A 27092-nucleotide genomic window follows, 5' to 3' on the forward strand; every position below is an offset into this window, starting at 1 on the left:
AGACTTTAGGGACCACGAGTAACCCTGCGTTCTCAGAGCGCAGTGTTCTGGTGGGATAATATGGCACTATGAGCTCACTAAGATATGATGGAGCTTGACCATTTAGAGCTTTATAAGTTAACAGTAGGATTTTAAATTCAATTCTGGATTTTACAGGGAGCCAGTGCAGAGAAGCTAAAACAGGAGAAATATGACATTGCTAATGTCATGAGCGCCTTTCAAATATGTAACAATTAGCAAAATTGACAAAATTATCGTTTGAAAATAGCTTATTTTAGCTGACAACTTTGACATTCAATCCATAAAGTTTTTGAAAGACAGCTGCTCACTTCTATACAGCAGCTTTACAGATATTCAGTAGTGGTAAGAAGACATGCCATGGGCCTGCGTCCAGTAAAGTGGAGACTTACTGTACTGCTAAATTAGCGATTTTTCAGGACAAAAATGTACATTTTGCATGACAAAATGATAAGGAAGAAATCCAGTCAGTGCACATCCAACACAGTGGCCCGCACCAGTTAATATTGACCTCGTTTGTAGTGTGTTGTGTGTGGAGTAAAATTTAGCAAGGCTGACTTTGCCATGCCGTGTCCAGCTCTCGTAACATATTCAAGGTGCAAGCACTGGGCCCAAAACCCCTCACTGTATCACTGAAGTTCATATAGAACAGATGGTATTCGGGCAACTTTCTCTGCATAGGTAAAGGTTACCCATTCTTGGAAGCCATCGGCTGTATTCGGCGTCTGACTTCCGGCAGACGGCGATACAGCCTCTGGGGGTAGACCCTCGTTTTTTTGGCATTCCGGTTTGATTTCTCCGACTTCCGTTTATATATAAGTAAATATGCTGAACCATTGCGATGGATTCAGAGTTTGCAGTGACGCCAATTATGTTCCGCCTCGTTAGTTCACCGCACAGAGCGTTTAACCTGGCAACAACTGCAGCCGGCTCAAACGTGATTGATCAATATCACGCGGACTACAAACAGCCTACAAACGGAAATTGCCTACAGACTCTACATTCACTGAATGTAGAGTCTGTATATAGAGACTAAAGGTTACCTAAATGGATAAATATTGGTCATTTGAAACTAAAACTTCCAATTTTGGATCTTGGTTTGTGTGCAAGTAGTTTTGTGATATATTCAGTGTGCTGAAAGATTTATGTTCTCAAAACAGATTCAGTGTTTAAGTTCAATGCTATAAGTTTGAAGGTAAATGAGAAGATTGACAATGCTTCCCTCTGGCTCTCATGCTGCAGCCATGGCTGTGTGTATCAAAGTGGTGTCTATTGTGTTTGAGTTTAAAGTGTGATGAAAGTCTATGGCCAAAATGTTTATTCAATGATGAATGGTGTGGAAGTTCTATACGTTAATTCTATTTCCATTATCTATTGTAAAGGTCCAGTGTGTAGGATTTATGGGAACGTATTGGCAGTAATAGTAAATAATATTCACAACTATGTTAGCTATGCTTTTTATTCGTTTACCATCCCGGTAAATCTGAATGAACTATATATGTGGTGCTCAAGGTTTCTGTTAATTGAACTGAGTGATTGAATTGTGGAGAATCTAACCAAGCTAACGCTGTGTAGCGTATCCATATTGACAGAAGTTTATCGTTACACATTGATATTTTGATACATGATGCTAAGCTGCTTAGAACCAGGCTAGCTCAGATATTATTAAAGCCAAGACATTGTTTATTTGAAATCAGATGAAACCCAGCTGTCCCTGACCCTGCCTTGTTACTATAAGCCTTTCGTTCATAATTTCAGGGAGACATGGAGGGAGGGAGAGTAGGTGAGTAATGAGTAGGACGAGAGTGTCATAGTATCATACGTCAAAAAAATAGTATAATATGCCATATAAATGTCATTAAAATGTCATGAAATAAAGTCATAGTATGCCATTAAAGTGTCAGACCCTAAAGGGAGGACGTATGCAATAGGTGATCGCTTGGCAAGTTTTAGTTGGTTGAAATCTGCAACCTCATTGCAAGACGACGCTAAATCCTACACACCAGACTTTTAAGTCATCACATTTATTTTGCTGTTAGATAGTAGATGTAAATGAATCTACATAGAAACGCTCTGACTGTGGACTATTTGTGCAGTACAAGATTTTGTTAGCTGACCTGTAACCTATTAATCCTGTCTCTTCCCCTTACTTTTTGTAGGCTAACAGTGGTGATGTTACCAGTGGGATGGTCCAAAATGCAGTTGCCTTGCTGTGTAATCTCAGTGGAGACACAGTGTTGGACCTGGAGCCACAATACCAACAAGGTACACATACATACTGTATGTATGTCTACATGCAGTATGCTTGAGGAGGAAAGATTTAACTTTAAAGACCCTACTTTTCTTGCTCTGTACTGTCTCTTGCACTAGTTCTGTTATTAGTGAGTGAGTTAAGTGAGTACTAGAGGCTAGTCTGTCATTGATCCTACTGCAAAGAGTCTCAGTATCATCTATCTACTCTGCTAGCAGTGTTATTGTCATGTTACTTCTTGACATCTTGTTTTCCCCAGTCTGCTGTCCTGCTGCAGCATAATGCCTATTCTGGTCAGCAACCTTGGCTGCGTGTGTGTGTGTGTGCGTGCATGCGTGCGTGCGTGCATGCATGCGTGCGTGCATGCATGCGTGCGTGCATGTGTGCGTGCGTGCGTGAGGCAAGGCAGTGCTTTTTGTCCTTCAGCTATGGTGAAACTCAATAATATTAGAATTTCCTGTCAATTGCAAGTGATTCCAGAGGGGGGAGTCAAATTTATGGTGTGTGTCCTCTTGGAGTGAGGATATTTTCCACAAGTTGGGTCATTTCAGGCCCGTTTTATCACCCAAGAGGTAGTTTGGGATTAGGACTTTAATTAGATAGAAGGACTAGTAAGGCACAATGCTTTGGCATGTAGGGATGTAGCCTCAATCTTACATTAGAGAATGAATGCAGTGAATTAAAGATGCTTGCAAGAAAACATTTATAAACACTGCTGCCTCTGTCTGTGTGTGTGTGCGTGAGTGCCTGTGTGTATGTGTGTTTGCATGTGTGAGTGCGTGCATATGTAAATGTTTCAGGACCCACAGTTCAGTGCTGTAATAGTAACTCTCAGTGGCAATGAAAATGCACACAATAATACTTATTATTTTGGACTGTGTTCATTTCTCTCTGTTTCTGTCTCTATCTTTCAGTCATCATTTTGTGTCTCATTCTGTCTATCCATCTTTTCCTCTGCACCCCCTGCCTCCCCAAAAACACCACCACCCCTATCAACCCTTCCTCTCCTTCTATTTCCATTGGGTCAGCAGTGCGGCAGTTCAGTAGTCAGCATCATTATCGTCCAATCAGCTCCCCTCTCAACAAGAAACTGTCAACCCAGCACTAATACTGGCCGCGCAATTAACGCTATCTTCCTCTCCTCTCCTCTCCTCTCCTCTCCTCTCCTCTCCTCTCCTCTCCTCTCCTCTCCTCTCTCCTGTTTGCTGTATTAACTTGTGCTGCTTCTCTTGTCCCTCCTTTTCCTCTCCTACCATTCACTTTTCTAATCTACTTTGCTCACAATTTGCCCCCATCATTTCCTTCCTTCTCCTTCCTTCCCTCTATTCCCATTTCTCCCCTTTCCCCTGTCCTCTATTTTGGGCTCCTCTTCTGTCTTTTCCTCTCCTCTCTCCTCCTTCTTTTAGTTGTGGTTTACTCCAGATCAGTGTGGCGATGGCAAGAAAGAAGGGAGAGGGAGAGGAGGAGAGAAGAGGAGAAGGGAGGAAGCGTGTATAATTGGCTTTTTAAGGTGTGACAGAGAGAGGAGGGGAAGGGTGGTGTGTGAGCATGTGTGTGTGTGTGTGTGTGTGTGTTTATGTCTGTGTGTGTTAGGAGGAAATGAAATAGTCAGTGAAGAAGAGCAAAATAGGGAGATGGTTTTTTGTGTGAATGTATTTGTGCTTATGCTTCTGTGTATATGTGAGACAGAGAGATGTGTGTGCGTTATGTGGGGGGCGGTGGATGCAGGAGCGCCCAATGTGTGTGTGAGTGTGTGTAAGAGAGAGAGAGAGAGGAGATGAGGTTTATAATTGGGCAGATTTGCCTCCGACTGAGATAATACCCCCTGGGGAATGAAGACAGAGGGAGCAAAGAGAGAGAAAGGCAGAGATAGGGAGGGAGAACGGAACAACAGAAAGAAAAAGAAGATGGCAAAAAAAGCACGCGAGAGGGAAAAGATGACAGAGCCAGGGAAGCAAAATGGGAGGTAAAAAGGGTAGCAAAGAGGTGACAGAGAGGAAGAATAGGGTACACAGAGAGAGAATGTGGTGCATTTGGGTGAGGAGATGGGGAGGAGGGATGAGAGGATAGAGGAGAAAATTTGAGGTTGAAGTGAGTGACAGTTCGATAGAGGGAGAGAGAGAGGCAGGAAGGGAAGAATAACTTGATGTGGGAGTAAGAGAAGCTTCCTAAACAAAGTTCTTATTATTTTAAATTATTGTGAATGGCCCGGTCTTAATTTGTGAACATACAGCAGACTCATTTAGAAAGTCTAGGTTGTAATCTGGATATATAAGGGATAGAGGCCTAAAGTTTTTTTTCCTAGAGTTTAATTTGAGACTCATTTTGTAGGCACATTGACAAGAAGGCTGCATGATTTGATAAGGAAATGGACACATCTAGAGCATGTAATGCAGCAAAAATTCACCCCAAAAGTTCAGGACTGTTTGCATCCTGAGCAACCACTGAGTTTGGTCTAAGGGTGCTGACAAAGTGTCAGTTGTTATTTTCAAGTCCATACTTGTATTTTGGGTTTCTGCCAGAACATGTTTACATGCTTTAATGTAAAACATTTAAAAAAACAAAAACACTTATTTTCCTCTGTGCTGGGACACTTGTATTCACTCTCTGTCTGCTATGCTCCAATTTAGCACCTGTCTTTCTAAGCCTCCCTCCCGAAAAGCTCAACCTGTTCTTATTGGTCAGCATTTCCTTCTCATATCTCGACGTCTCATTGCTCTGCACCATCATTGCAGCCAGCAGAATGACTGTAATGGCACTTTAGCTTGTAGCTGATGTAACAGTATAGGCTACATAATGTAAAAATTTGCAGTAGTGTGCCTGGAGCACATGACAAATTAAGAAATTCATCATGATCTGACTTGTCAGCTTGTCTCAAAAGTAGTACAAAAGTGTCTGAAACAGAGTATTTAGGACGATCTGAAGCTTGAGGTTTTGCTCACAGTGTTTACTTTTAAAATATGTTTACTTCATTTTTTGAAACTGCTCACATTTAGTGTGAACAGTCTGCTCTGACACTGTAACATTATATATATGATGAAAAACAAGGAGAAGCATGATAGGTCATCTTAAATTAAAATAGTCTTCAGAGACTCCATGTGTCTGCAGAATCCTTAAGGTCTCTGAGGTTCCTCTCTGTGTCTGATCCACTGTCAATCCTTGTTATTTCTCCTGACCTTCTGTGGGAAGCTTAGAGGATTTTTTTATGTAATTGCCTCTGTGCCAGTGTTATCTAGTGTCTATGGAACTTGCATCTATAAATTGCCATTTGAAATTGGGTTCAGGTTATTTCCCAAAACGATGTATGAAAAATTCTATTGTGGTTCTCTCACAGCGTGTCCACACCCTTACCCAATCAATTATGCCCCCTGGCATAATTCATACCACAGAGATTTATCCTCCATATTAATGTTTTCCTATTAGCACCCAGGAGATCATTGGATTGACAGCTTTACATAACAGTAATCAATAAGGACCTTTTGACAGTAAATGCAAGACATTTTGCAGTGTCTTGAGTTTATGATGTGCATAGATTGTAATGATACCCGTGCTAGTTTGCACTGCAGTGAAAAGTTATGGATCAATAGAGATTTGTAATATTAGGGTATTTCATTTCAACAAAAAATTACACTGAACAAAAAGTTAGATGCAAATTTTGGTCACAAATTTGTTAAAATGTTAGTGAGCACTTCTCCTTTTCCAAAATAATCCATCCACCTGACAGGTGTGGCATACCAAGATGCTGATTGCACAGGTGTGCCTTGGGATGGTCACAGTTAAAGGTCACTCCAAAATGTGCAGTTTGATCACACAACACAATGCTACAGATGTCCCAAGTTCTGAGGGAGAGTGTCATTGGCATGCTGACTGCGGGATTGTCCACCAGAGCTGTTGCCTGTGAACTGAATGTTCATTTCACTGCCATAAGACGTGTCCAATGTCATTTCCCTGTATTTGGCAGTACATACAACTGACCTCAAAGCTGCACTAGTTGGTTAAGATGACTAAGTGCAGTTAAGGCAAGACCCTACTGAGGACCATGAGTATGCAGATAAGCTTCCCCGAGATGGTTTCTGAAGGTTTGTGCAGAAGTTCTGAGGTTGTGTAAATCAGTTGTTGCATCAGCTGTTCAGGTGGCTGGTCGTAGAAGATCTTGCAGGTGAAGACACTGTATGGAGGTCCTTGGTTCGTATGGTAACATGTAGTCAGGAGTTGTGAGGCCGGTTGAAAGTATTGCCAAATTAATGGAAACAACATTGGAGACAGCTCATGGAAGTGAAATGGAACATCTATTTCACAGGCAGTGCAGACAGTCCCGCAGTCAGCATGTCAATCTTGGGACATCTGTAGCATCGTGTTGTGTGATCAAACTGCACATTTTAGAGTGGCCTTTTACTGTGACCATCCCAAGGCACACCTGTTTAGTAAATATGCTGTCTAATTAGCATCTTGATATTCTACACCTGTCAGGTGGATGAATTAGGAGAAGGATCGGATTTTAACAAATGTGTTTGAGAGAAATATATCTATTTAATGCATGAAAAAAGTCTCAGATCTTAATCACAGACCTGTGCAAAACAGGAGTGGGAAAAAAGTGTTCTGAACACTATTTTAGTTGCCTAAATTTAACCAGACTAACTTCAGGGGTGGTGGATCAGAAAAGGCTGATAATATGTATACCATTTAACATTCATAGTGGAGATTCTGGAGGGCATTAACAGGAGACCTGTTTCATTGTTTGGGTATGAGGTTTGATATGAGTGCAAATTTGTTTACAGTTTGCTCCTGTAGTCAGGTTATTTTCTTGACTGATGCATGAATATATGATACTTCTATGAGCTATAGGTGTGATTAAACAAAATTGGGTGCATCCATTCCAAACAACATATAATAAATCAAATATGTTTTCTATTAATTTTTATCATGGGAATCAATAAAAGGGCTTCCCCAAAATCAGTCACAGGCTGTATCCTGTCCAGGAACTACCAGCTAAAGGCCTGGGCCTGGAAAGTAAAACCATTTGCATTAAGTTATTCAGTAAGCACATTAAGCACACACATGATTCAGTCATACTGTGCCTCACTCTATCTTTGAAGAAGACTAACCCAGACACTGCATACATTAATGGGAAAGTCACATTAAAGAAACCATGTACACACTCAAATTGAACTTTATTTAAATCAGCTGAAACATTATCCATTAATCATGTGTAATCAGTTCAGTAGGTTTTTCTGTCCCCACAAAATTGTCTCACTTTGCCGAGACAGTGATGCTCTGAGCCATCCATCCTGTTGATTCCCAATAGAACTCATTGTACGGTGATTTATAAATAGATAATACCGCAAAGCGAAAGAATGTCTATTTTTAACCTAGTTAAAGTCCAAACTCCAAAATAGGACAGAGCACAATGGTTTTCGCTCATAAATTATTCCTCCTTAAAATGAGCAAGTTCACATTTGTACGTATGTGACATTTTTAAAATCGACTTGTTAGTACCGACTGAACGAGGATGCTGTCCCTCTGATTACACTTCATCACCTCACAAGAGTACACACACACACACACACACACACACACACACACACACACACCCAAACTAGAGAGGTATACACACCCGCACTTGTCAGTTACAGCAATACTGATCATTACTTTATTACTTTGTTGTGCATGATTTAATCAAGGGTACCCACAAAGGGTCAAGCATGCAGAAGGGAACTGTCCATTGGAAACGTACAATATAAATTGCAGGCCACAGTTGGAAAATGTTTAACAGTCCTGTGACTTCCAGACGACTAGAGATTCAGTCAGCTGAGAATTAAGGGTTTATACAGCCAGCAAGCAGTTGAGAAGAATAGATGGCAGTAAAAACTCTCCATCAACCTGCAATGCTGTACAAACTCTGCTTTACAAGTGTTGTTGCCATAGTCACATTCCTTTTATAGTACTGATGTAGATCTAAATGTCGCTTCTGGTTCAAGTCAGTCGTTTATTCATGTCATTGAATTTTAACCTGTTACTGCATTTTGTTCACAGTTGCTGGTGAAATTCAGTTAAATGAATGCCATCATAGTAAGAACAAGCATCTATGAGCACCAATGAAATATTTATGTACATGCTTAGTGATTTGTATCTTTGGTCTGTGCTGTGTTTTGTACGTGGGACTAAATCAAAACATTTGACAAGCCACACAGTACTCCCAGTGTGTGACTAACAACTGAAAACACTGGATGCATTTGGAAATAATGTTGGATGTGCTTCAGATTCCTATTCCAATTCCCAGCTCTTCACTGCCTCCTTAGAACTATTGTACCCCTCCTCTTCCAGTAAGACTTTGCTTTGTCTTTGTAGTCCAATTCAAATCAATACATAGTGTGACCTTTGCAGATTAATTGCAGATATCTTTAAAGGAATACCTTACCCCAAAATGACCATTTGTATGAAAATGAATTTGTAAAGACAACATTTTGAGCATACTGGCGAACATACTGATTTGTTGATTGAGTGGGGTCCATGTTTAACAGGAAACTCATCACATCAAAACATCCATGAACAATCTCTCACACAGTTTGTGCAGTGAAATCCAAGTCTCATTTCAGATGCGTTTTTGCTAAAACCTTACTATTCAAAACTGAACTGAAGGTCAAATGTATCTATGCTCTCTTCAAAGCCAAACTGCAATACTAAGCTTTTTTAGTAACAAATGCGTGTGTCAAATAGTAAGATGGTAATCATGCAGATATAACACCTGGTTCATACGTGGCTAAAATATCAGGAACGTTAAGAGAATTTATTAGCTGGATTATATTGGTTTGTTTTTTTTATTCGGTAAAGATGGCTGTGCATACTGATGGCAGCTATTCTCAACAGATATCAACAGAATAAGATTATTAACATATACATGAGCAACTATATAAAATTTTTATTTGAACAGGACCGCATTGTCACGTCACATTAACAGCAGGAGAGGTCCTTGTCTGACTGAACAGTTCAAAGTAGAGCAGGCCTGTTTATTTAATTATGAGGCAGCTTGACAAACTAACAGTACATCTCACTGACAGCAGGCTAGCTTGATAGCTTTCTAGTGTCTGCAGTGTTGCACTTTCACTCACAAAAATAAACACACTCAACGTCTACATTCTAAATAAAGATCTATTGGGATAGAAAATAACACTGGGTGTGTTTTCCCCAGTGAAGACAGTTATTTAACTGTTACCGTCTTGTGCACAGAAATGAAAATAGAGTACAACTTTGGAGTTTTTGATAGCCAAAGTATTGGCACAGTGAACAATATTGGAAGGCACGTGTCGTGACAACCTAGTGAGAGCAGAATCTATCCAGTCTTCACTTACAGAGATGTGCAGTGAGAGCACCTCAGGGACAGAAGCCTACAATAACTACATAGATCAAGCTGCAAAATGCAGAGTATCCTCTATGTCATGTTAAATTTAATGAGCAAAAGAACATGGTTTTCCACTTTAGTAAGAGCTATTTATTCATGGCTTAGCAGGGGTTAGCAGCTTTACAACCTGTTCTACATGGGACAGTTTTCTAGGGAAGGATAAAGTGAGGTGAAAGGGAAGAGACAGCGATATGAAGAGGAGAGCAGAATGTATTTTTAGATGAGCATCTTAATTGAGTTGTCTTTTGAGCTGTTTTTGTGACCATTCTGTGGTCTTGGCTGTGGTGATGCCACCAGATTTCCACAAATGAATTCAACCAGCAAGGCTTTCAGTTCTGTTAAAATAGTTGAATGAATGTCATATTCAGCTCTTTTTCTCCCTTGGACAAATTGGTGACAGTGAAATGTTGATCGACTTTAGAGGGAGAGTGTCTCTCATCTTGTACAGGAGCTATCAATCCACAGTGAAGTCGAACCAGAGCCTGCATACAGACTATTACTCAGGTCACACTCAGGTATATTGTTATTCTTCACACTTCCGACATACATGTTGAAGAGAGATGGAGGTGTGTTGGTTGTTTGAAATGCAGAAGTGTCTTGGTTTGATTGGTTACAATCTGTGATTTCAGTTTATATTAAAAGAATACTTAACCTGCAAAATGACCATTCCTATATCAATTACTCACCGAGTGTTACCTTTAATGCTTGAAGAAAACTGTTTTCTGCCTCAACAGTGAATGGAGAATTCAAAAAAGGTGAACATTCGCCATGAATTGAAGCAAATGGGGACTGTGTTTAACAACAGTAAAACTATCAAATCATAACATCCGTTTATTAACTCTTATACAAGTGCCATTTATCCAGTTTCAGGACTTCCCAAACACATGCATTTTCACTGACACATTATGAATTAAACTACCTCGTCTATGAGTAGCAGCCCTGAGCGTGCCCAAGCACATGTGTGAGTATGATCTCTGCTCCGGCTGTGGATGATATGGTTTGTAGTGACATGCACTGAATTGTAAGGCTTTCGCAAAAATGCGTGTGGGAAGTACTAGCATACGACTGGATAAATGGGACATGGATTGTACTGTACAAGTTGTGTGAGAGTTTATAAATGAATGTTTTAATTAGTTATGTTGTTGTTAAACATAGCCCCCATTTACTTTAATTTAAGAAGTTGTTTTTTTTTTTTTTTTTAAGTTTTCTTCGTGAATTCAAGGTAACACACAATATGTTGTTGATATACAAATAGTCATTTTGTGGGTGAAGTATTCCTTTAATGAATCAATGAGCTTGTGAGCAAACTGTTTTTGTTTTTTTGTAAATTTGATATTTCATGAGAGTGGAAAGACACACTGCTGTAGTGCTTCATGTTTTCCAGCTGATGCCATATTTTATTAACATAACCATGTTCTTAGTGTCTTTTGATGTTACTTGTACAATGTTTCATGTACTTGACTGTGTAGTCTGTCACCAGTGTAAAATTAGTGTAAGTTTTGGTACCAACAAGTCCCTGTATCCCAAAAATCCAGTAACTTTATCCTGAGTTTTCTTGTACTGCACAGGCCTAATGGAGGTGGTGGTGAGCACGCTCTCAGAAGCTGCTCTAGTCCACCTGGATGAGAGAGAGGGGCATGCTGGGAGAAAGGTCAGCCATCTTGTGTTACAAGCCCTTCTGGAGCTGCTTCACAACATCCTCAAACAAACATCTGCTGTTGTCCGCTCTGCACTGCAGGTATGATCACTCAAACACAGCTAATGAGAACAAGAAACACACTGTCATCTCTTGGTCACCAAGCTGCCTTTGAGCAAGGCATAGAAAAAATCAGAAAGTGCACTAAAAAAACCCCAAACAGTTTAACTTCAAGCACCATCTTTCAGTTCTTAAATGTAGTAGCACTGTACTTCAAAAATGCCCTGCCGCAGCAACAGAGATTATGGTCATAAGCTGTACAGTGCAGTGCTGTAAGAAATAAAAAATCTCAAAAGTAAAACTATTGAGGCTCTTTGAGTAACTCAACAAAAATAAATGGAAGCCTCCTCACCTCTGTCTTGTGCATTGTAGCATTTTAGGAATGAATTCCGAGTGATAAGGCACATAAATGGCCATTAAAGCTGGGGTATGCAGTTTCCTGGAAACTGAATAAAAAGGGCAGAAATTGATAATCAACCTCCTCCTGTAGCTCTCCCCTTTTTTGTCTTAAGTCCCTCCCACCAGGCAGCCATGGGCATATGCACACACTTCATACAGTAACCTGGTGTTTCGCATACATTGATTTATATATCTTAATTCTACGTAGAGTTCTTTCTCTTTATCAGACCATAAATAATACAAGAATCATCTCGCTAGCACCCCACAGTTTCTCAGACTTACCCCCCACCACTGTGGACTGCTTCGCCAGGGGGGAGGGTAGGCAGTGGCTGCGGGGATGCACCTTAAGATTTGCGGCTATAGCAGCTCAAATTCAGCCGTCACAGTGGGCTGGTGGCCAGCAGCAGCACTGGGTCCAACGGCAGCAATAGAGTTTGGAGCGGTCCATTCCTCTGGTGCTGGGTGAATTTGGATTGCTGGGGCTGCTGGGTGGGAGTTTGTCTCTAAAGCTACTGCCAACTCTCCTCCCAGTGAGGTGGTCTGCAGCTGCAGGGAGTGATGCAGAGGGCACACCGTAATTTAGACTCTAGCTAACGTTAACTACGTAAACATGAACTTGGAGCTGCTATGAGCCTCAAGTGCCTGTTAGCAGAAGGCTAAACTATTAGCACCACATTGACACATTTTTATTACATTTATTGTCAGACTGTGTTTTAGACTCTCTTTTTGATAAGTACATCCTCCTTTTTTGGGTTACGCTGCAGTGTAGGCAGCAGTTGTTGCAAATGCTGGAATCAGAGTTTCACCATCTGAGGGAATGTGCATGGCCTAGATTTTGTAAAGGCTGAAAACAAAGCCATGAGGAGGTGCAGAAGTTTTCTCTCAGTCCACTTGAATCATAATATGCTCAAAGGTTATTATGGAATTTTTACCCAGTGACACTAAATTAAAACTTCCTACCCTAGCTTTAATTGTAATGTTAATTAATAAGACTTTAAGGTGGATGTGATCTCAGCTTTGTGGCTTTCTACTTTACTAACTCCCTCAAAATGGATCAGTGGAGCAAATATGAATATTTGGCTACTATTCTTGCAAGTTACAAACCACGTGTTTCCGTTACGGCACTGTAAGTATTTGCAGGGTTTCCGCCAGAGAAGTTGTTATGCCAGGCGGGGGGTGGTTACCATGTGTAAAGGTGTTATGATTATATTACTTGTCCACTGCCCCACAGTCATTTAGTTCATTTTTGCATATCAGCGCCACGTTCATCAAATAAAAAAAACTCGAATTTGTAAAATACTAAGCGTGTTATCAACACTTAGTAGGACAACGGACGTTACAGTTATAAACTGAAGGTGTGTGGTTGCAGCACAGAGTAGCGGAGTGAGACTGTCCTCGCTCCTGCTATCGGCTGTAAACACATGAAGCTGCTCCCATGTCTCCCCGGGTCTCGGTGCTTGTTTGCGGCAGAAACTCTCCCATCCTCTGGCTCGTCCCCGCATCTGTGTTCACCGGTGACTGGCTGGACACGGAGGACGACCCGTTGGCAACAGCCTGAAGCCCGTCGTCACTAACTCTTAAGTAAGGGGAAGATTTAATGATGAATTTATGTAATGCAAGTAACGACTGTGTTTGATTAGTAACTGTAATGTGATTACTGCATTTAGGGACAGAAAAAAGCCATTTTTGTCGGTAACACGTTACCCCCAACGCTGATTATATACTTAAAAAAATCACTATGTTACTACAGTCCGTGCAAAGAAATCCTTAAAGAACAACGATGTCTTGTATCTTTTTCAAATGTATTTTTAAAGGATTGTTAGCTTGTGTCAGTTGTTTCGCTGTATCATGTTCCACTGGTCCTTAAAGGCTGATGTATTTCCCACATTGATTCACCACTATTCACCAATTTTATCTCTGTTGAGCACAGAATCACCAACAGAATCACAAAGTCAGTTCCCTCAAAATGTTGCCCTTGTATTATGTCCCTAAAGGTGTGTGTGTGAATGTGAGTGTGTGTGTCCATTGATGTGTGCAGTGGGAGCTAGCAGGTTTAAGAAACTGCAATATTGAAGTTGTGGACTCAGGAGAAAGCGGATGAGGTCCCGAGTCCCTGGGACACACGCACACACACACACACACAAACGCAAACACACACACACACACACACACACACACACACACACAGGATACACAGAGGGGCCTGTCTGGCTATGTCCCTGCGGCCTCATTATCACCACTGGCTTTGTCCTCAGCTTGCCTCCCTACACACAGACGCGCACACACTCACATACGCTCACATACACTCACACCAGCCCCCGTCTCCCCATAGTGTGCACCCCAGCCCAACGCATACATATTAATGCCTGGACAGGGGGGTGGGGGGACTAAAGGGGAGGCAGGGTAAAAGACTGGGTGGAAGAGGAAGGACAGAGGAGGGAGAGGGAAGGATGGATGATAGAGGGAAAGAGACAGAGCTGGAAAAGGGAGCAAGCAGAATGTGCAGCGGAAATCAATTCTGCGAGAAATGCAAAGCTCATTAAAAAGAAAACTTCGGCCCAAACCAAATTCATTTGGGTAATAAGGTCTGATAAGGAGAGAGGACGTGACTAGACCGCTCTCCCCAAACTATTACTCCATTGGTCAAGAGAGAGAGAGAGAGTCAGAGATTATATATACTACAGAAGAAAAAAGAGAAGGAGAGAGAGAGAGAGCATAACAGAGAGGAAGTGACTTTGGGGAAGAGAGAGAGAAAATATGTGCCAGTATTAATCACATTATTCCACAGCTAATTGGCCTGAAGTTCCACTGTAGGCATGAACTGAACTAGAATAAGCCAAAGTGAGGGACAGAGGTGCTAATGAGGGGGGGCAGAAAAAAAGGGAGGAGGTGAGAAGACTGAAGTCTTAATGAGATGTAAAAATAACTTGATGTGACAAATAAAGAAAAGTGTTCAACCTGTGCTGTCCTGAGCACATCTTAAAGTGTGAAAGAAGGGTTAAAATGACACAATGTATGCAGAAAAACTATTTCCTCTCTTGGTCTATCAGTGTGTCTTTCTCTGTCTGTCTCAGTCTGTCAGAATCTGTCTTGGCAGGTCTCTGGATCCATCATTATTGACTGTCAAATCTCTATAAATGATTTAACATGAGTGTGTGTGTGTGTGTATGCGCGTGTGTGTATAGAGCCAGAGGCTATCTTGTCCAGCAGTAGAGATGGAGGCAGCAGAGAAGCTGCTCCTGGAAAACAGACCCCTGAGCCAACTCAGCACACACCTCATTCACATGGTGAGACCAACACTCACAGAGCCGTGTGTGTGTATGTGCGCGTGCTTGTGTAAATGCCTTGCATGCATATATAAATATTTTCTGGGTTTGCTGCTGCATGCATGTTTGTGTACTGTATGTTTTAAATGTATGCCTGATTCAATGAGACAAACTGTGTATGTATTCTTATTTATGCAAGGAAGTGTGTACGTGCATGTGTTTGTGTTTGTGTGTGCAAGAGAGACAGGGAGAGAGATTTAGAAAGAGAGAACATGTCTACTTTTCTCGGTGTGTTTTTCATTATGTTGTGTCAGGAATAAGTTTCTGGATATGACCTACACACAAGTAATACTTGTATTAGTTATTAGGCTGAGTGATACAAGTAGAAAATACAAGTACTGACAAAAAAAAGGTTTGGTGTTGAAATCAACTGTTTAGATTTGTGTTCATTAGTTTGAGTATATCACACACCCTCTGCCAATAACAATAAGGTACACAATACAACCTAGTATTTTGATATAATTGTAACTTCTCAAGTTTGGTAACGTGACGTTAAGCAGCAATTAACTTGTAGTATGAGATGGTTACTGTAGCTAGCTATGCCAATGTCATTAACAAACTAATTGTAACGTTAGTTAAAATGACATTGGTCATGATCTCAAAATATTGAATTGTATTTTGTTGTTTACATTGATGTTATAGGTGAAGGGCTAATGAAAACATGCTATCATTTTATTTATTAAAAATAAGCATGACAAATACATATTCAAAAACCAAATGTGATCGGTCAGCTTATAATAGGCCTACTTATACAATGGCATGGACGTGATACAATGTATGAAATATACACTCAGTAGGCTACTTTATTTATTAACGTTAAGTGTACGTTAACAGTTAACTATGCTACTGTAGTATGTAAACATTACTTATTGATTAGGAAGTGCGATAAACACACAGGATTTTAAATCTTAACACACAAGGTATCGCTTGATTTTCCACCATGGGTCCGGGCAATAGAGATGGTTCCCAGTGCCAGAGGTGAGCCTGAGCCTGGAGCTCTGCAGCAGGATGCTGTTGAAAGTGACACCTTATGCAGCACTTTTCACCAGTTGCTGGTGGCCAGTATAATCACTTTAACCATACACCTGGGAGTGTGTGTCACCTTAGAGATCCTGTAAGCTGTATCAGTTCACAGTTGGGACCCACAAATTAGTTTGAACTGCTTTTAACAAGCTAGTCTGAACTCCACTTCTGTGCTTCTCTGTGGGTAAATTTGAGGACATTTTAAATAACTTTAACATCTAAAGGTAAAACAGTGATTTCACAAGGGATCAACACCACTTCTGCAAATTATATTAATATTCTCTAAACCCAAATGAATCTAGCTAGACCTGTAAAAGCATCTGCCACTGTTGCTGTAGCTAGATCTACAGCTTCCTTCAAGACTACTTCTCAAACCTTCTCCCACATCTGACTGCACTGTAAGCAGCAACACTACTGATCAAGCTCATTTAAAAGTTCTTTCTTCATTAGCTCTCCCTCAAAGAAGTGTGCATAAACACAAACGTAAACTATTTTCAGAGAGACCAGTAAAATGCTTGTAATGCAATTTCATCCATGGACTCTGTGTCCTATCCAAGAATACAGGTTACATAGGCTTTATACAACGTATTGACTATGCTATATGTGACATAAGTGTAGGAATGTTGTATAACTACAATATGCTCCTTGCTCTTTGCTTGTCTGTTTGACACAGATGATTATTCTAGTTCACTGAAGTAATTATATGACAATTATAACAAATATTAATCCCAGAAATGTGCAAAAAAAAGCTCTTACATCTACAAGTCCCAGCACAGACAGTGATGCAGTCTGAAAAACAGGAAGATAAGACTGAGAACAATCTTTCTGCTGATAGAAATGTGGCAGTGTTATCACTGTAGCCATTCATACATCCACACCTTCTGACACCATACACCCTACTGAGGATTAAAATCAGATGTTAAAGAATAATGTGATGCAAAATAACTCCCTTCTTCATCTGCAATCAGAATCACACAATCATAATTGAAGCCCTTAAATATTAGTTACAACTTTTTTTGCTTTTTTTTATTACTATTTAAAGTCATACAAATACAATAAATTACAAACTGGAAAACAATATAACAATACAAGACCCCCCACACCCCCAAACCAAACATTTGATGTGGCTTATGGCCCTCTGTAAAAGCGTGTTTCACATGAATACATTTTGTTTCTTGTTGGGTTTTTTTGTTCAGAATCTGGAATGCATCTTATGTCCATTAATTTATACACAAACAGTCCCACTGTTTTGAAAATGCAAATGTTCAGACCACCTGCAGGATGGCAAAAGTGGGATTTGAACTTTTAACCTTAAATGAACTGAATAAAGTTCTTTTTACTTGAGTTAAATACATTGAATATTTGACATTTGTCAAAGAAGATTGGGAAATTAAGTTTGGAAATTAATAAAATAGCACAGGATATTGCATGCCATGTCTTTTAAACCACAATAGTTCACATTAGATGGGCATAAACATAAGATCTACTCAGGTGCAGGTGGTTTCCCCATGACCGCTCCAACCCTGGCCACCAAGACCAGGATGCCAAACCTGCCTCAGAAGAAGAAAGCAAAGAGAGGGAGGTCACCAAACTTAAAATATTCACAACAAATTTAACTGTTGGGGAAACAATCCTGAAAAAATCACACACCAGTCTGCTTGTTTCTGGAGTGTGGTCAAAGTAAAAGTTGTTCAAAGTGTGTAATACTCACCAACCTGGGAATATGAACTTTGAACCTCAGTATCCCTGGAGCAGGTGACTTACTCACTGCACCACCAGGAAGATATGGCTTCTTATATACCTTCTGACAACTCGAGGTAATAATACCTCATGCGCAAAACTGTTTTTGTTTGTTTGTTTGTTTGTTTAAGGCTTAAAGCACTTACAATAGTCAAAACACTGGTGATAAAATTCTGAACAAAAATCTCACATCATTCTGCTGGTTTCGAGTGTATTGTCCAATATTTTGGTGACATTTTGTTAAAAATGATATGAAATAAAAAAAATACTGTGCATACTGTACAAATTACAACAACATATTGAATATCACTGCGGGCTAACTGTTAAACCGATATGAACACCATTTTAAACATGTGGTATCTAGTATCCGAAGAATGTGTGTGTGTCAATTTTGAATTTCTGATCATTTATTATGATTTTATTTAAGCTTGGAGTGTGAAATGTCTGGAAATTTAGATTTATTGTAAAAAGCCATGCCCTCTTTAAGCATTTATCACCAAATTTTATGCATCGACTGAGTCATGACTAAAACTAAAATGATTAAAGCCTTCCACAATTGTGGTGTTCTCTAGTAGCAAAATACCAAAAGACTGCTTAGCAAAGCTTGGACAAAGCATCCACACATGTGCAACAAATTTGATGCTTCAGCCATTTTTGATTTATGAGAATTTTTGTAAAATTTAACTGTAAGACATGTTAAAAAATGCATAACTTCACACTGGGTTGACGTATCAAAATTTCCTTGATAACTTTAAATAAGCCATGTCTGTAAATGATCCTGCCAAAGTTTTGGGTACCCCAGCTTCCTCCCACAATCCAAAGACATGCAGGTTAATTGGTGACTCTTAATTGCCCATAGGTCTGAATGTGAGCGTGAATGGTTGGTTGTCTCCATATGTTAGCCCTGCGAAAGTCTGGCAACCTAGGGTGTACCCCACCTCTTGCCCAATGTCAACTGGGATAGGCTCGAGAAAATAAATGAATGAAAATGAAACACAAGAAAATTAATAACTGATTTTGAAAAATAACAATTACAGTTAAGGTAAACTACATATAATATGAGGTCAATATTACAAGACTACAATATTAATGGTGTCCATTTTTTCTATATAAGTTCAAAAAGGTTGCCATATAGCAGAACATTTGTGAGCACACATTTTATCACATTTTCTCCAAAGTCAGATGATGTATAACATAATTAATTCAAAGTTTAAAGGTTGGAGAAAAATTGTCTTTCCATTTAAGTAGTATAAGCCATCTAGCTAGAAGAGATGCAAAAGCTATAATATTTTTTGCCTGAAGACTAAGATGTACATTTTGTGGAGCTACTCCAAATACTACAGTAGTGGCAGAAAGTTGTATGGCTACCTCCAAAACATCTGAGAAGGTTTTAAAAATTGAAACTAGTTTTTGACAAAGCCACAACATATGTGAAAGGGTGGCTGGTGCTTGCCTGCATTGGTCACACATAGGATCGACACTGGGTGTGAATGTAGCTAACGTTATTTTGGAACTGTGAAGACAATGCAGATTCTTGAATTGGATAATTGTATATTGTAAGCAAATTGAAGAGAGATGTCTCATGTCTTAAGTTTTCATCCAAACTCAGAAAACTGTGTCCCCAAATTTTCCTCCCACTGACTCCTTAACAAAGTCAAGTGTTCCAAATTTTGTGAGTTTTTTTAAGGGGTGAACTCTCCCAATGAATCCAAGAATCTTAAACAGAGCTTGGTGGTTGTGACGGGAAATAAGTGGAGGATGTCGATTGAAAACGATGGAGTTGCGAAAATGGGGAAAAGTGAGAGCGGGGGGATGTTAAAACTTTAGCATCAGTTGATCAAAGGACATAAAGCTGTTATCAATTAATAGATGTCTTATTGCGGTGACCCCTCTTCTAACCCAAATATCAAAACCTCCATCTATAAATTGATGGTGTAAATAGGTGATTTTTCACTATAGGAGCATAGATTGAGAAGTCATTGAGTGAGAAGAATCATCTGAACAGTGACAATTGAATGTAACTGCTTAATGAATGATTGTCTTTGCCTTCTGCAACATTCTTTACACTGAAAAACATAAATATGTTTTAAGTACTTCAAAACAGTAGCAGTAAGTTGGATAAGGAAGGTCAGTAGTAGGAAAAGAGAAGGTGGGGGCTTCTGTGAGTTCAAAAGAATGAAATGAAGGTGAGAGGATGAAGTCAGATTCACAGGCAAGGGGAGAGGAAAGGAAGAAAGATAGAGGGAATCAGGGCAAAGGAGAGAGGGTGCTGTGAGGCATTCTGGGATGTTGAGGACAGAAAGGAGGGGGACTCGGAAAATGGGAGGAGGAGTAGAGGAGGTCTCAAGGGACACAATAGAGGTTTTTACTTATACTTGACACATTGAGTGTTGGGTGGGCGTCTGTGTGTGTGGTTGTGTATGAGAGGGTTAAGGGGGCAGCTGACACACCCCCGGCCTCTGCACAGCCCCTTTGCCCCATGGGAGATTAGTGGAATAGAAAGAGCAGCAGCGTCAATATGATCTCTGAATCTAATATCATTAAAACTGCAAAACTTGCTGGTGTTAAACACACAATGTGTATTTTTTTTGTGGTAGTGGTCTCTTACTGTGCATTCCCGTACCCATACAGCCATACTAATTAGTACGATGTAAAAAGATTTAGTATATCATATACATAGTATGTCAAATGCAGTATGCCAAAAATACAAGGATGTTCTTCTGCATCTGGTCACATTTTGCAGTTTGTAAGCCAGCATGCTTTTCTGGCAGTTCTGACCCTCAATTCTCTGCACAGCAGAAGATGTGTCACATCAACTGAGCCACAAACACATGACGGGTTTATGGCTGGTTGACAGCTGTCAGAACCCCCAGTGACAAATGACAGCACATTGAAGTAACTGATGACCAGTCAAATAGATGGTAATAATAGGAATATTGATTGTTTAAGTGAACAAAATAATAATTATAAATTGCCAACAACATAAAGACATAATTATGAAAATATCAATGAGAGAGAAATGCATTTCTAATTTTACTGTTGTGATTATAATATGTTAGAATCTAGGGTTTAAACAACACGCATTGCAAAGTACCAACAGCAAAGCTCTCTGGGTTGACCTCTCTCTGGTGAGTTCGGTGAATGGGGTTTTATTCTATCTCCAAGGTAAGGGATGTATAAGCAAAAGGGTCAAAGTTAGGGGCGCAATGTTATGAAGAAGCAGTATGTTCCTGTTGTATGTATGCTGCATGCAACAAAACCTACTTTTTAACAGCATCTGCAGTATCTACTAAAATTAAAAAGACAAGGTATGCGATTTGGAACACACCCTTAATCAAAAGAATAACCAAAGATGGACTTTGATGATGTTGTAAAGTAGCGTGGAATCATGGAAGTTGTTGTCTTCGTTGATAAACAACCATTGCTGAAGAAAATCCATCTGATGTGACCCAGGCAGAATTCATGTTTACAGAGAAGGAAACGTGTTCAAGTTTTATTCACATTGTGTTTAGTTATGTTTATTCATGTTATGTCATTTCATTCTTATGAAATAACCATTCGTTGACTTGCTAATTTACCATTAGTCAGACCAACAGGTACCACTTAGCAACTCCAATGTAGCCAACCAAAGGCAGCGTCGAGGGTCTCATCCTGGACTGCTCGGACTCCCCACTGTATTTGCAAACTTTCTGTTGCTGACGTGTGTGTGTGTGTGTGTGTGTGTGTGTGTGTGTAAACATGTGACTAAATTGTTTAAGTAAATTTCAGATTTTTAATTCAGATATCTATTTATGATATGTATTGTAAGTATACCTAGAGGAAGGAGAACCTATGGCCCATAGTAACCACAATGACGTAAATAGAAACATGGTGCACAGAGTTATTTCATTGCTTAATTTATTTACTGACTTTCTCCCCTTTTAGCTGTCCACTGAAAACCAGGAAGTTTGGGAGGAGTCTATTCAGTGTCTGTCCCTACTGGTCCAGCTGTATGGAGGAGAGGGTTATGACTGCCTGTCACCTTCCTGTTTGCAATGCTTTTCACATGTGCTGCGCACACAAATACACACAGAGACCCCCCGAATCCAACGCACAACCCTGAGGATCCTCAAACGACTGGTGAGTACAGTGCACATTTAATCATGCAGAGACACACATGGACACAAAAAGACCAACATCTATGCACAGAAGTGTTCACACGCATGTCAACATAGCTTGTATGAGATTTAATCAGGTCCCAGATTAGTCATCACAGCACTGAAACATGTTTCTCTGTATGATTCAAGAATCTTGGCCCCGTATTTGTTTGTATTTTTGGGGGCTGAAATATTAACTGCAGCCACTGCAGAAGGAAAATATTGGAATAATGAAAACAGACTCAGTGCAGACACACACACACACACACACACGCACACACACACACACACACACACACAGCCCTGCTGTGCTGCTGTTCTGAAAATAGAGTGTAGTTTCACCAGAACTAGACTGACAGAGGGAGCAAGACAGAGAGGGAGAAAAAGAGTTGGTTTGTATCTGCCTGTCACTCTCTGTTCGAGGGTCTGTCCAATTTTGTCTGATAGTCAAAATGATTTGTAGAACAGGCCAAAGACGACTGACTTGTAAGAGAGCACACTGCAGTAAAGCAAGTTGAGATTTAGTGAAGCTTCTATTACCCAAATATACCAAATAGCATTAGCTCCATGTGGTTACATGGAGAGAACTGAAGCAGCTGCAGCTAACGTTTGTAACAATCAGCAAGGTTTCAACAATGTGGCAGTTTCTTGTCCAGATAGACAAACACAACAATAAAATGACGCTGTTACAATTCACTAATTCAGGTAGAAATTAAACTGAGGCATGCTGTAATTCAACTAAGTAAAGTATTAAATGGCAAAGCCAATAAGAGAGTTAACTAAACCACCAGTAAAATACTGATCAAAGACTCATACTGCATTAGACAAGGCCAGTTGTGATGCAGTCAAACAATGTATCTGGTATGTAATTTGCAGCCCAGCTTTCCTAAGAAATAAATTCATATTGAATGATTCTGCAGTACAAAATTCATGCCCAGTGCCAACACTCAGTGGCAATGTGGGAAGCGGTGTGCTGTTTATGTAGCACAGAGACAAGTAAGTGTGTGGAAGTAAATCATTTTATTTAGATACAAAAGACCAGGGTTTGTTGCAAGACAACAATCAATGCCCACTTTTTAACCCTTTCTCTAACGTTAAACTAGAACTCTTACTGAAGTTGTCTTGGTGCAGATACTTCAGGAATAAGTTATTTTAAAAATGTTGGTACTGGATGTTTAAAAGATGTGGTCATTTAATTTAATCCAGAGTTTTGCAAAGTTGTTCAACTGTAATTTCAGCAGCTAGGTAAAAGAGAGCCAGGGTTGGTGAGGGCAGCCCAGTGAAAATTTATCCTAAAAACTCAACATGACCAGTGAAAAAAAAATTGACTGATTTTCAGTAGACCCCTATGAATTATGTAAAATGCATTCCTAATGTTTTGGCTTGGCCGTAGGGTCATGAAATAGTTTCTGCACGTGGGACACAAGGTCGGCTGTCACCCTGAGATCATATGATCTGACTGAAGGCTTTGCCTGGAAGCTACCCTACATTTGTAGTAAGTGTGTGTGTGTGTGTGTGTGTGTGTGTGTGTGTGTGTGTGTCTTAGCGAGAGAGAGTTTGCGTGTGTGTATTTTTTGATTCCTTTCACTAATTAGTTCCAGCCACCTGAACCACCCACACACAAACTCTGTCACACACGAGCTCACAGACTATCCTCTTTCTGTTTTTGTGTGTATCTGTCTGTCTGTTGTAACAAATTTGTCCTCGTGCGAAAGCTCCCTCATTACCCCCTGTGCTAACAGCTACAGTGGCATCAGGGTGTGTATTCTCTATCCTGCTCACCACCCTGAGCAGCACACACAAAACTGTGTGTTTCAGCCATTTCCTCATAGCTAGTGGATGAGTCACTAAGCAGCTCAGTGCTAGGAGCAGAACTAATTTATTTGCCCAGAAAAATACCAATCTCCCATTCTGCACATCCAGTCATTCAACTCATTGCACATTAGTTAATTTAAAAGATTTAAATAGTAAAGTTCCCTCAGAGTGGCGCTGCAGTACTCCCACCTTGTACCTTTTTTTCACTCGGGTCCAGCAGCTAAAGTTTTAAAGACAAACTAAGATCAACACCGTCAAACCGTTTGTTAAGTCTTCTTGAATTGTATTATCAATTGTATTATCAAACAGCCAATCAGCTGGCAGAAGGCAGAGTGCGCCTTTGAAAGAATGCAACAGACATTTAACATCCACAACGTGCACTTTTTCACAGATATACCATCACAGACACACAATGACTCACACATTCTCAGAAGCACACACACACACACACACACACACACACACACACACACACACCTACACACTCAAACAAGTGCCTGCCCTTCAACAAAGGCTTTTTAATTATCTTTCATTGATTTCAGGGTTCTGTTAATCTCAATCAAAGATCCTGCTAATAGCTTGGAAACTGCAAAAGAGGAGAGAGGGAGAATGAATCAAGTCTGAATTAGTGGAATTTTCAACTAGTCCTCTTTCAACAAACACAACTTGGAAAGACTTAAAGGAGAATGCTAATTAAATGAAAAGGGACTCATAAGAAGTTGTCAGAGAAATAAGTATTTATTATTTCTTTTAAAGCAGTTTGTCAGTGTACAACATTTTTAAACTTGGTCTGCATCTGGCAACACAGAATTTGTCTTCAGTGATGGGTCCCTTAATATTTATGCACAATTCATGTCAAAAGCACATAAATCTGTACTATTAAGTGGTCAGGCAGAAATCATGTTTATTAGTATGTAGTTTTTTAGTGTAAATTTTGTTTACCTACTTTATGGCAAACCTGGATCCGTGAGGTCAGGGAGGATGTTGTTGTCGATGTTGTCCTGTGTTTTTCCTCCTACTGCTTGTTAATACCACTCTTGTCTCTTGTCTCTAAAAGCTTCTTCCTCTCTCATTTCCAGAGGCCGAAATATCTCAGTGCAGAGTCTCCAAAATGTCAAAGCATATTATGTCGAATTATTGTAACCTTTCACATGTTTGAGCCGGAAACATGGAAAGGTTTTTATCCATCATCGAAGCGGGCAGAGTCGCGTGATAATACAAATAATCATTCCTCAGTAGCTTCACTGTCTGTCTGTCTGTCTGTCTCTTTCCCTCACATGCACGCATGCACGCACGCACACACGCACGCGCACACACACGCGCGCACACACACACATATATAGATTGTCTAATTCATGCATGATGCAAGTTATTCTAGTAAATGTACAATTCTCTCCTCTACTGTCAGCTACATTGTCTCTTGTTTGAAGTTGATATCTATTATGACAGCCCTGTGCTGTCTCTCTGAGCGGCAACATGTCTGAATCTGTCTGTCTGTCTGTCTGTCTGTCTGTCTGTCTGCATGTCTTCCGGTAAGCGGTATGCAGCTGAATCATGCGCCTCTGAGTTTGAGGACTAGCAAACTTCCAAGGAAAAAAAAAGGGACTGCAGCACACCGATTCACTTAAAGCCTTTAATTGTGCAAAATTTTGTTTGCACAAGTTAACCAGTGTGCTCCAGTCCCTTTTCCTCTTGTCTGTCTGTCCTCTACTGTGTGTCTGTCTAAGCGCCTCTCATCTGATTTTGAGTTCAGTGTTATAGAGTCAGGGTGTTGGTCAGGTAGAGGTGTGGAGAGAGGAGGATAAAGGAGGAGAGGGGGTGAAGACGTGGTAGAGAGCAGGGATGGAGAAGGGATGATAAGTAGGTGTGTATGTGTGTAGTGGTTGGTTGGCAGGCACTTATAAATGTCCCCTCACTCTGATGGGGAAGGCGAAGTGTGTGTTTGTGAGAAAAGTAAGCCAGCGAAGGGAGCGTCTTTGTCTCCTCCTAACCCCGTTGCCTAGCAACAACCATGCTGTGTCGCTGCAGAGACAAAGGTGATGATGTCACCTTACATCAGAGAGAACACGTTCACCAAACACGCGGACGCAGACTAGCGCGCAAGCACACACACACACACACACACACACACACACACACACACATACACTGTGCACAGCACTAATATAGGCAAACTCAGTGTTTTTTATTTATTCCAGCACATTTGTTCCACATCAAGCTGTCACCCTATATTTAATTCAGATCTGAACACATTACTTAACTTAGTTTAAACACTGTAAATGCCACTTTTCAAAGTGAACCACACACACAACCATGCACAGCAGTCTGTACACCAGGTGTTCCCGGGTGGGTGTGGAGCTTCGACATCAGGATGTGGGGAGACATGTCAGGACAGGAATGAAAACACAGGCATGACAAAGAGAAGAAACAAATGATGTAGATAGGAAATTCAGTGAGGGAAGAGACGGGAGTACTCTTTAGCTGACAGTCTAATCGAGAGTGATGTTTAAGTTCAGCAATAGAATTAAAGCAACAAAATTATGACCACGACTGAGGAGCAGTAAGGAGCGCAAAAATCAAAATGACAATCTGTAGAAAGAAGCAAAGAAAAAAAACACTTATGTGAAAAAGCGCTAATCTAACAGGAGTGTGTGCATGTGTGCGTTCAACTGGATTTTGGGCAAATTAGCTCTTTGATCAATTTACTTTGAAGTGGCATTGACAAATGAATGTGATGTCAATCAGCAGTGGGTCGTGGTAACTTGTAAAAAATATTTCTGTGATGATAACACAGACCAGTGGTTCTTGTAATGTAGTTTCCCATGGATGATTTTAAGTGATGCTGTGAAAAGATAAAGAATGTGAAAATTACATTTTTAATGTACAAATGTATCATCATTGGTTTCTTATTATTGGTGAAGCAATGGTCAGAGCTGCTTGTCTTCCTCCTCTGATGAATCTGTCCAATGGCCTGTAAAAGAGGACAGAAAATAATCATCCTGCGTGTTTGTAGAGTTTCAGGGCTGGTATTGTTTTGTTGAGATGACAGTGATAAACACCACTGAAAGACAGTCATGTTATCATTTATCAGTCCTGTGTACAGGGTGTGTGGACATGACATCATTTAAAGTCATGCTGCACTATTCCACAAGTTCAGAGTTGTTCAACTTTGACTGTGTGAATCAGCACAGCTGGAGGGTGGCACAGAAACCGTGATGCATTGTTTTGAAATTGAGGTCATTATAACAGTGTGCGGTCTCCCTGTTTTTTTTTTTTTTTGGCAGACTAC

At 40.2% G+C, this 27092-nt stretch overlaps 1 protein-coding gene across 1 annotated transcript in view; it reads left to right on the plus strand.

Moving 5' to 3' along the window:
• Positions 1 to 27092, plus strand: part of ulk4 (unc-51 like kinase 4) — a 114612-nt gene that overhangs the window by 76326 nt on the left and 11194 nt on the right. Inside the window, exons 32-35 of the mRNA XM_050047611.1 lie at positions 2178 to 2283; positions 11237 to 11406; positions 14949 to 15050; positions 21777 to 21971. Coding sequence (XP_049903568.1) covers positions 2178 to 2283; positions 11237 to 11406; positions 14949 to 15050; positions 21777 to 21971 — 573 coding nt within the window. The remainder of the gene's footprint in view (positions 1 to 2177; positions 2284 to 11236; positions 11407 to 14948; positions 15051 to 21776; positions 21972 to 27092) is intronic.

Source organism: Epinephelus moara, chromosome 6, assembly GCF_006386435.1.
Source record: "Epinephelus moara isolate mb chromosome 6, YSFRI_EMoa_1.0, whole genome shotgun sequence".
NCBI lineage: Eukaryota > Metazoa > Chordata > Actinopteri > Perciformes > Serranidae > Epinephelus > Epinephelus moara.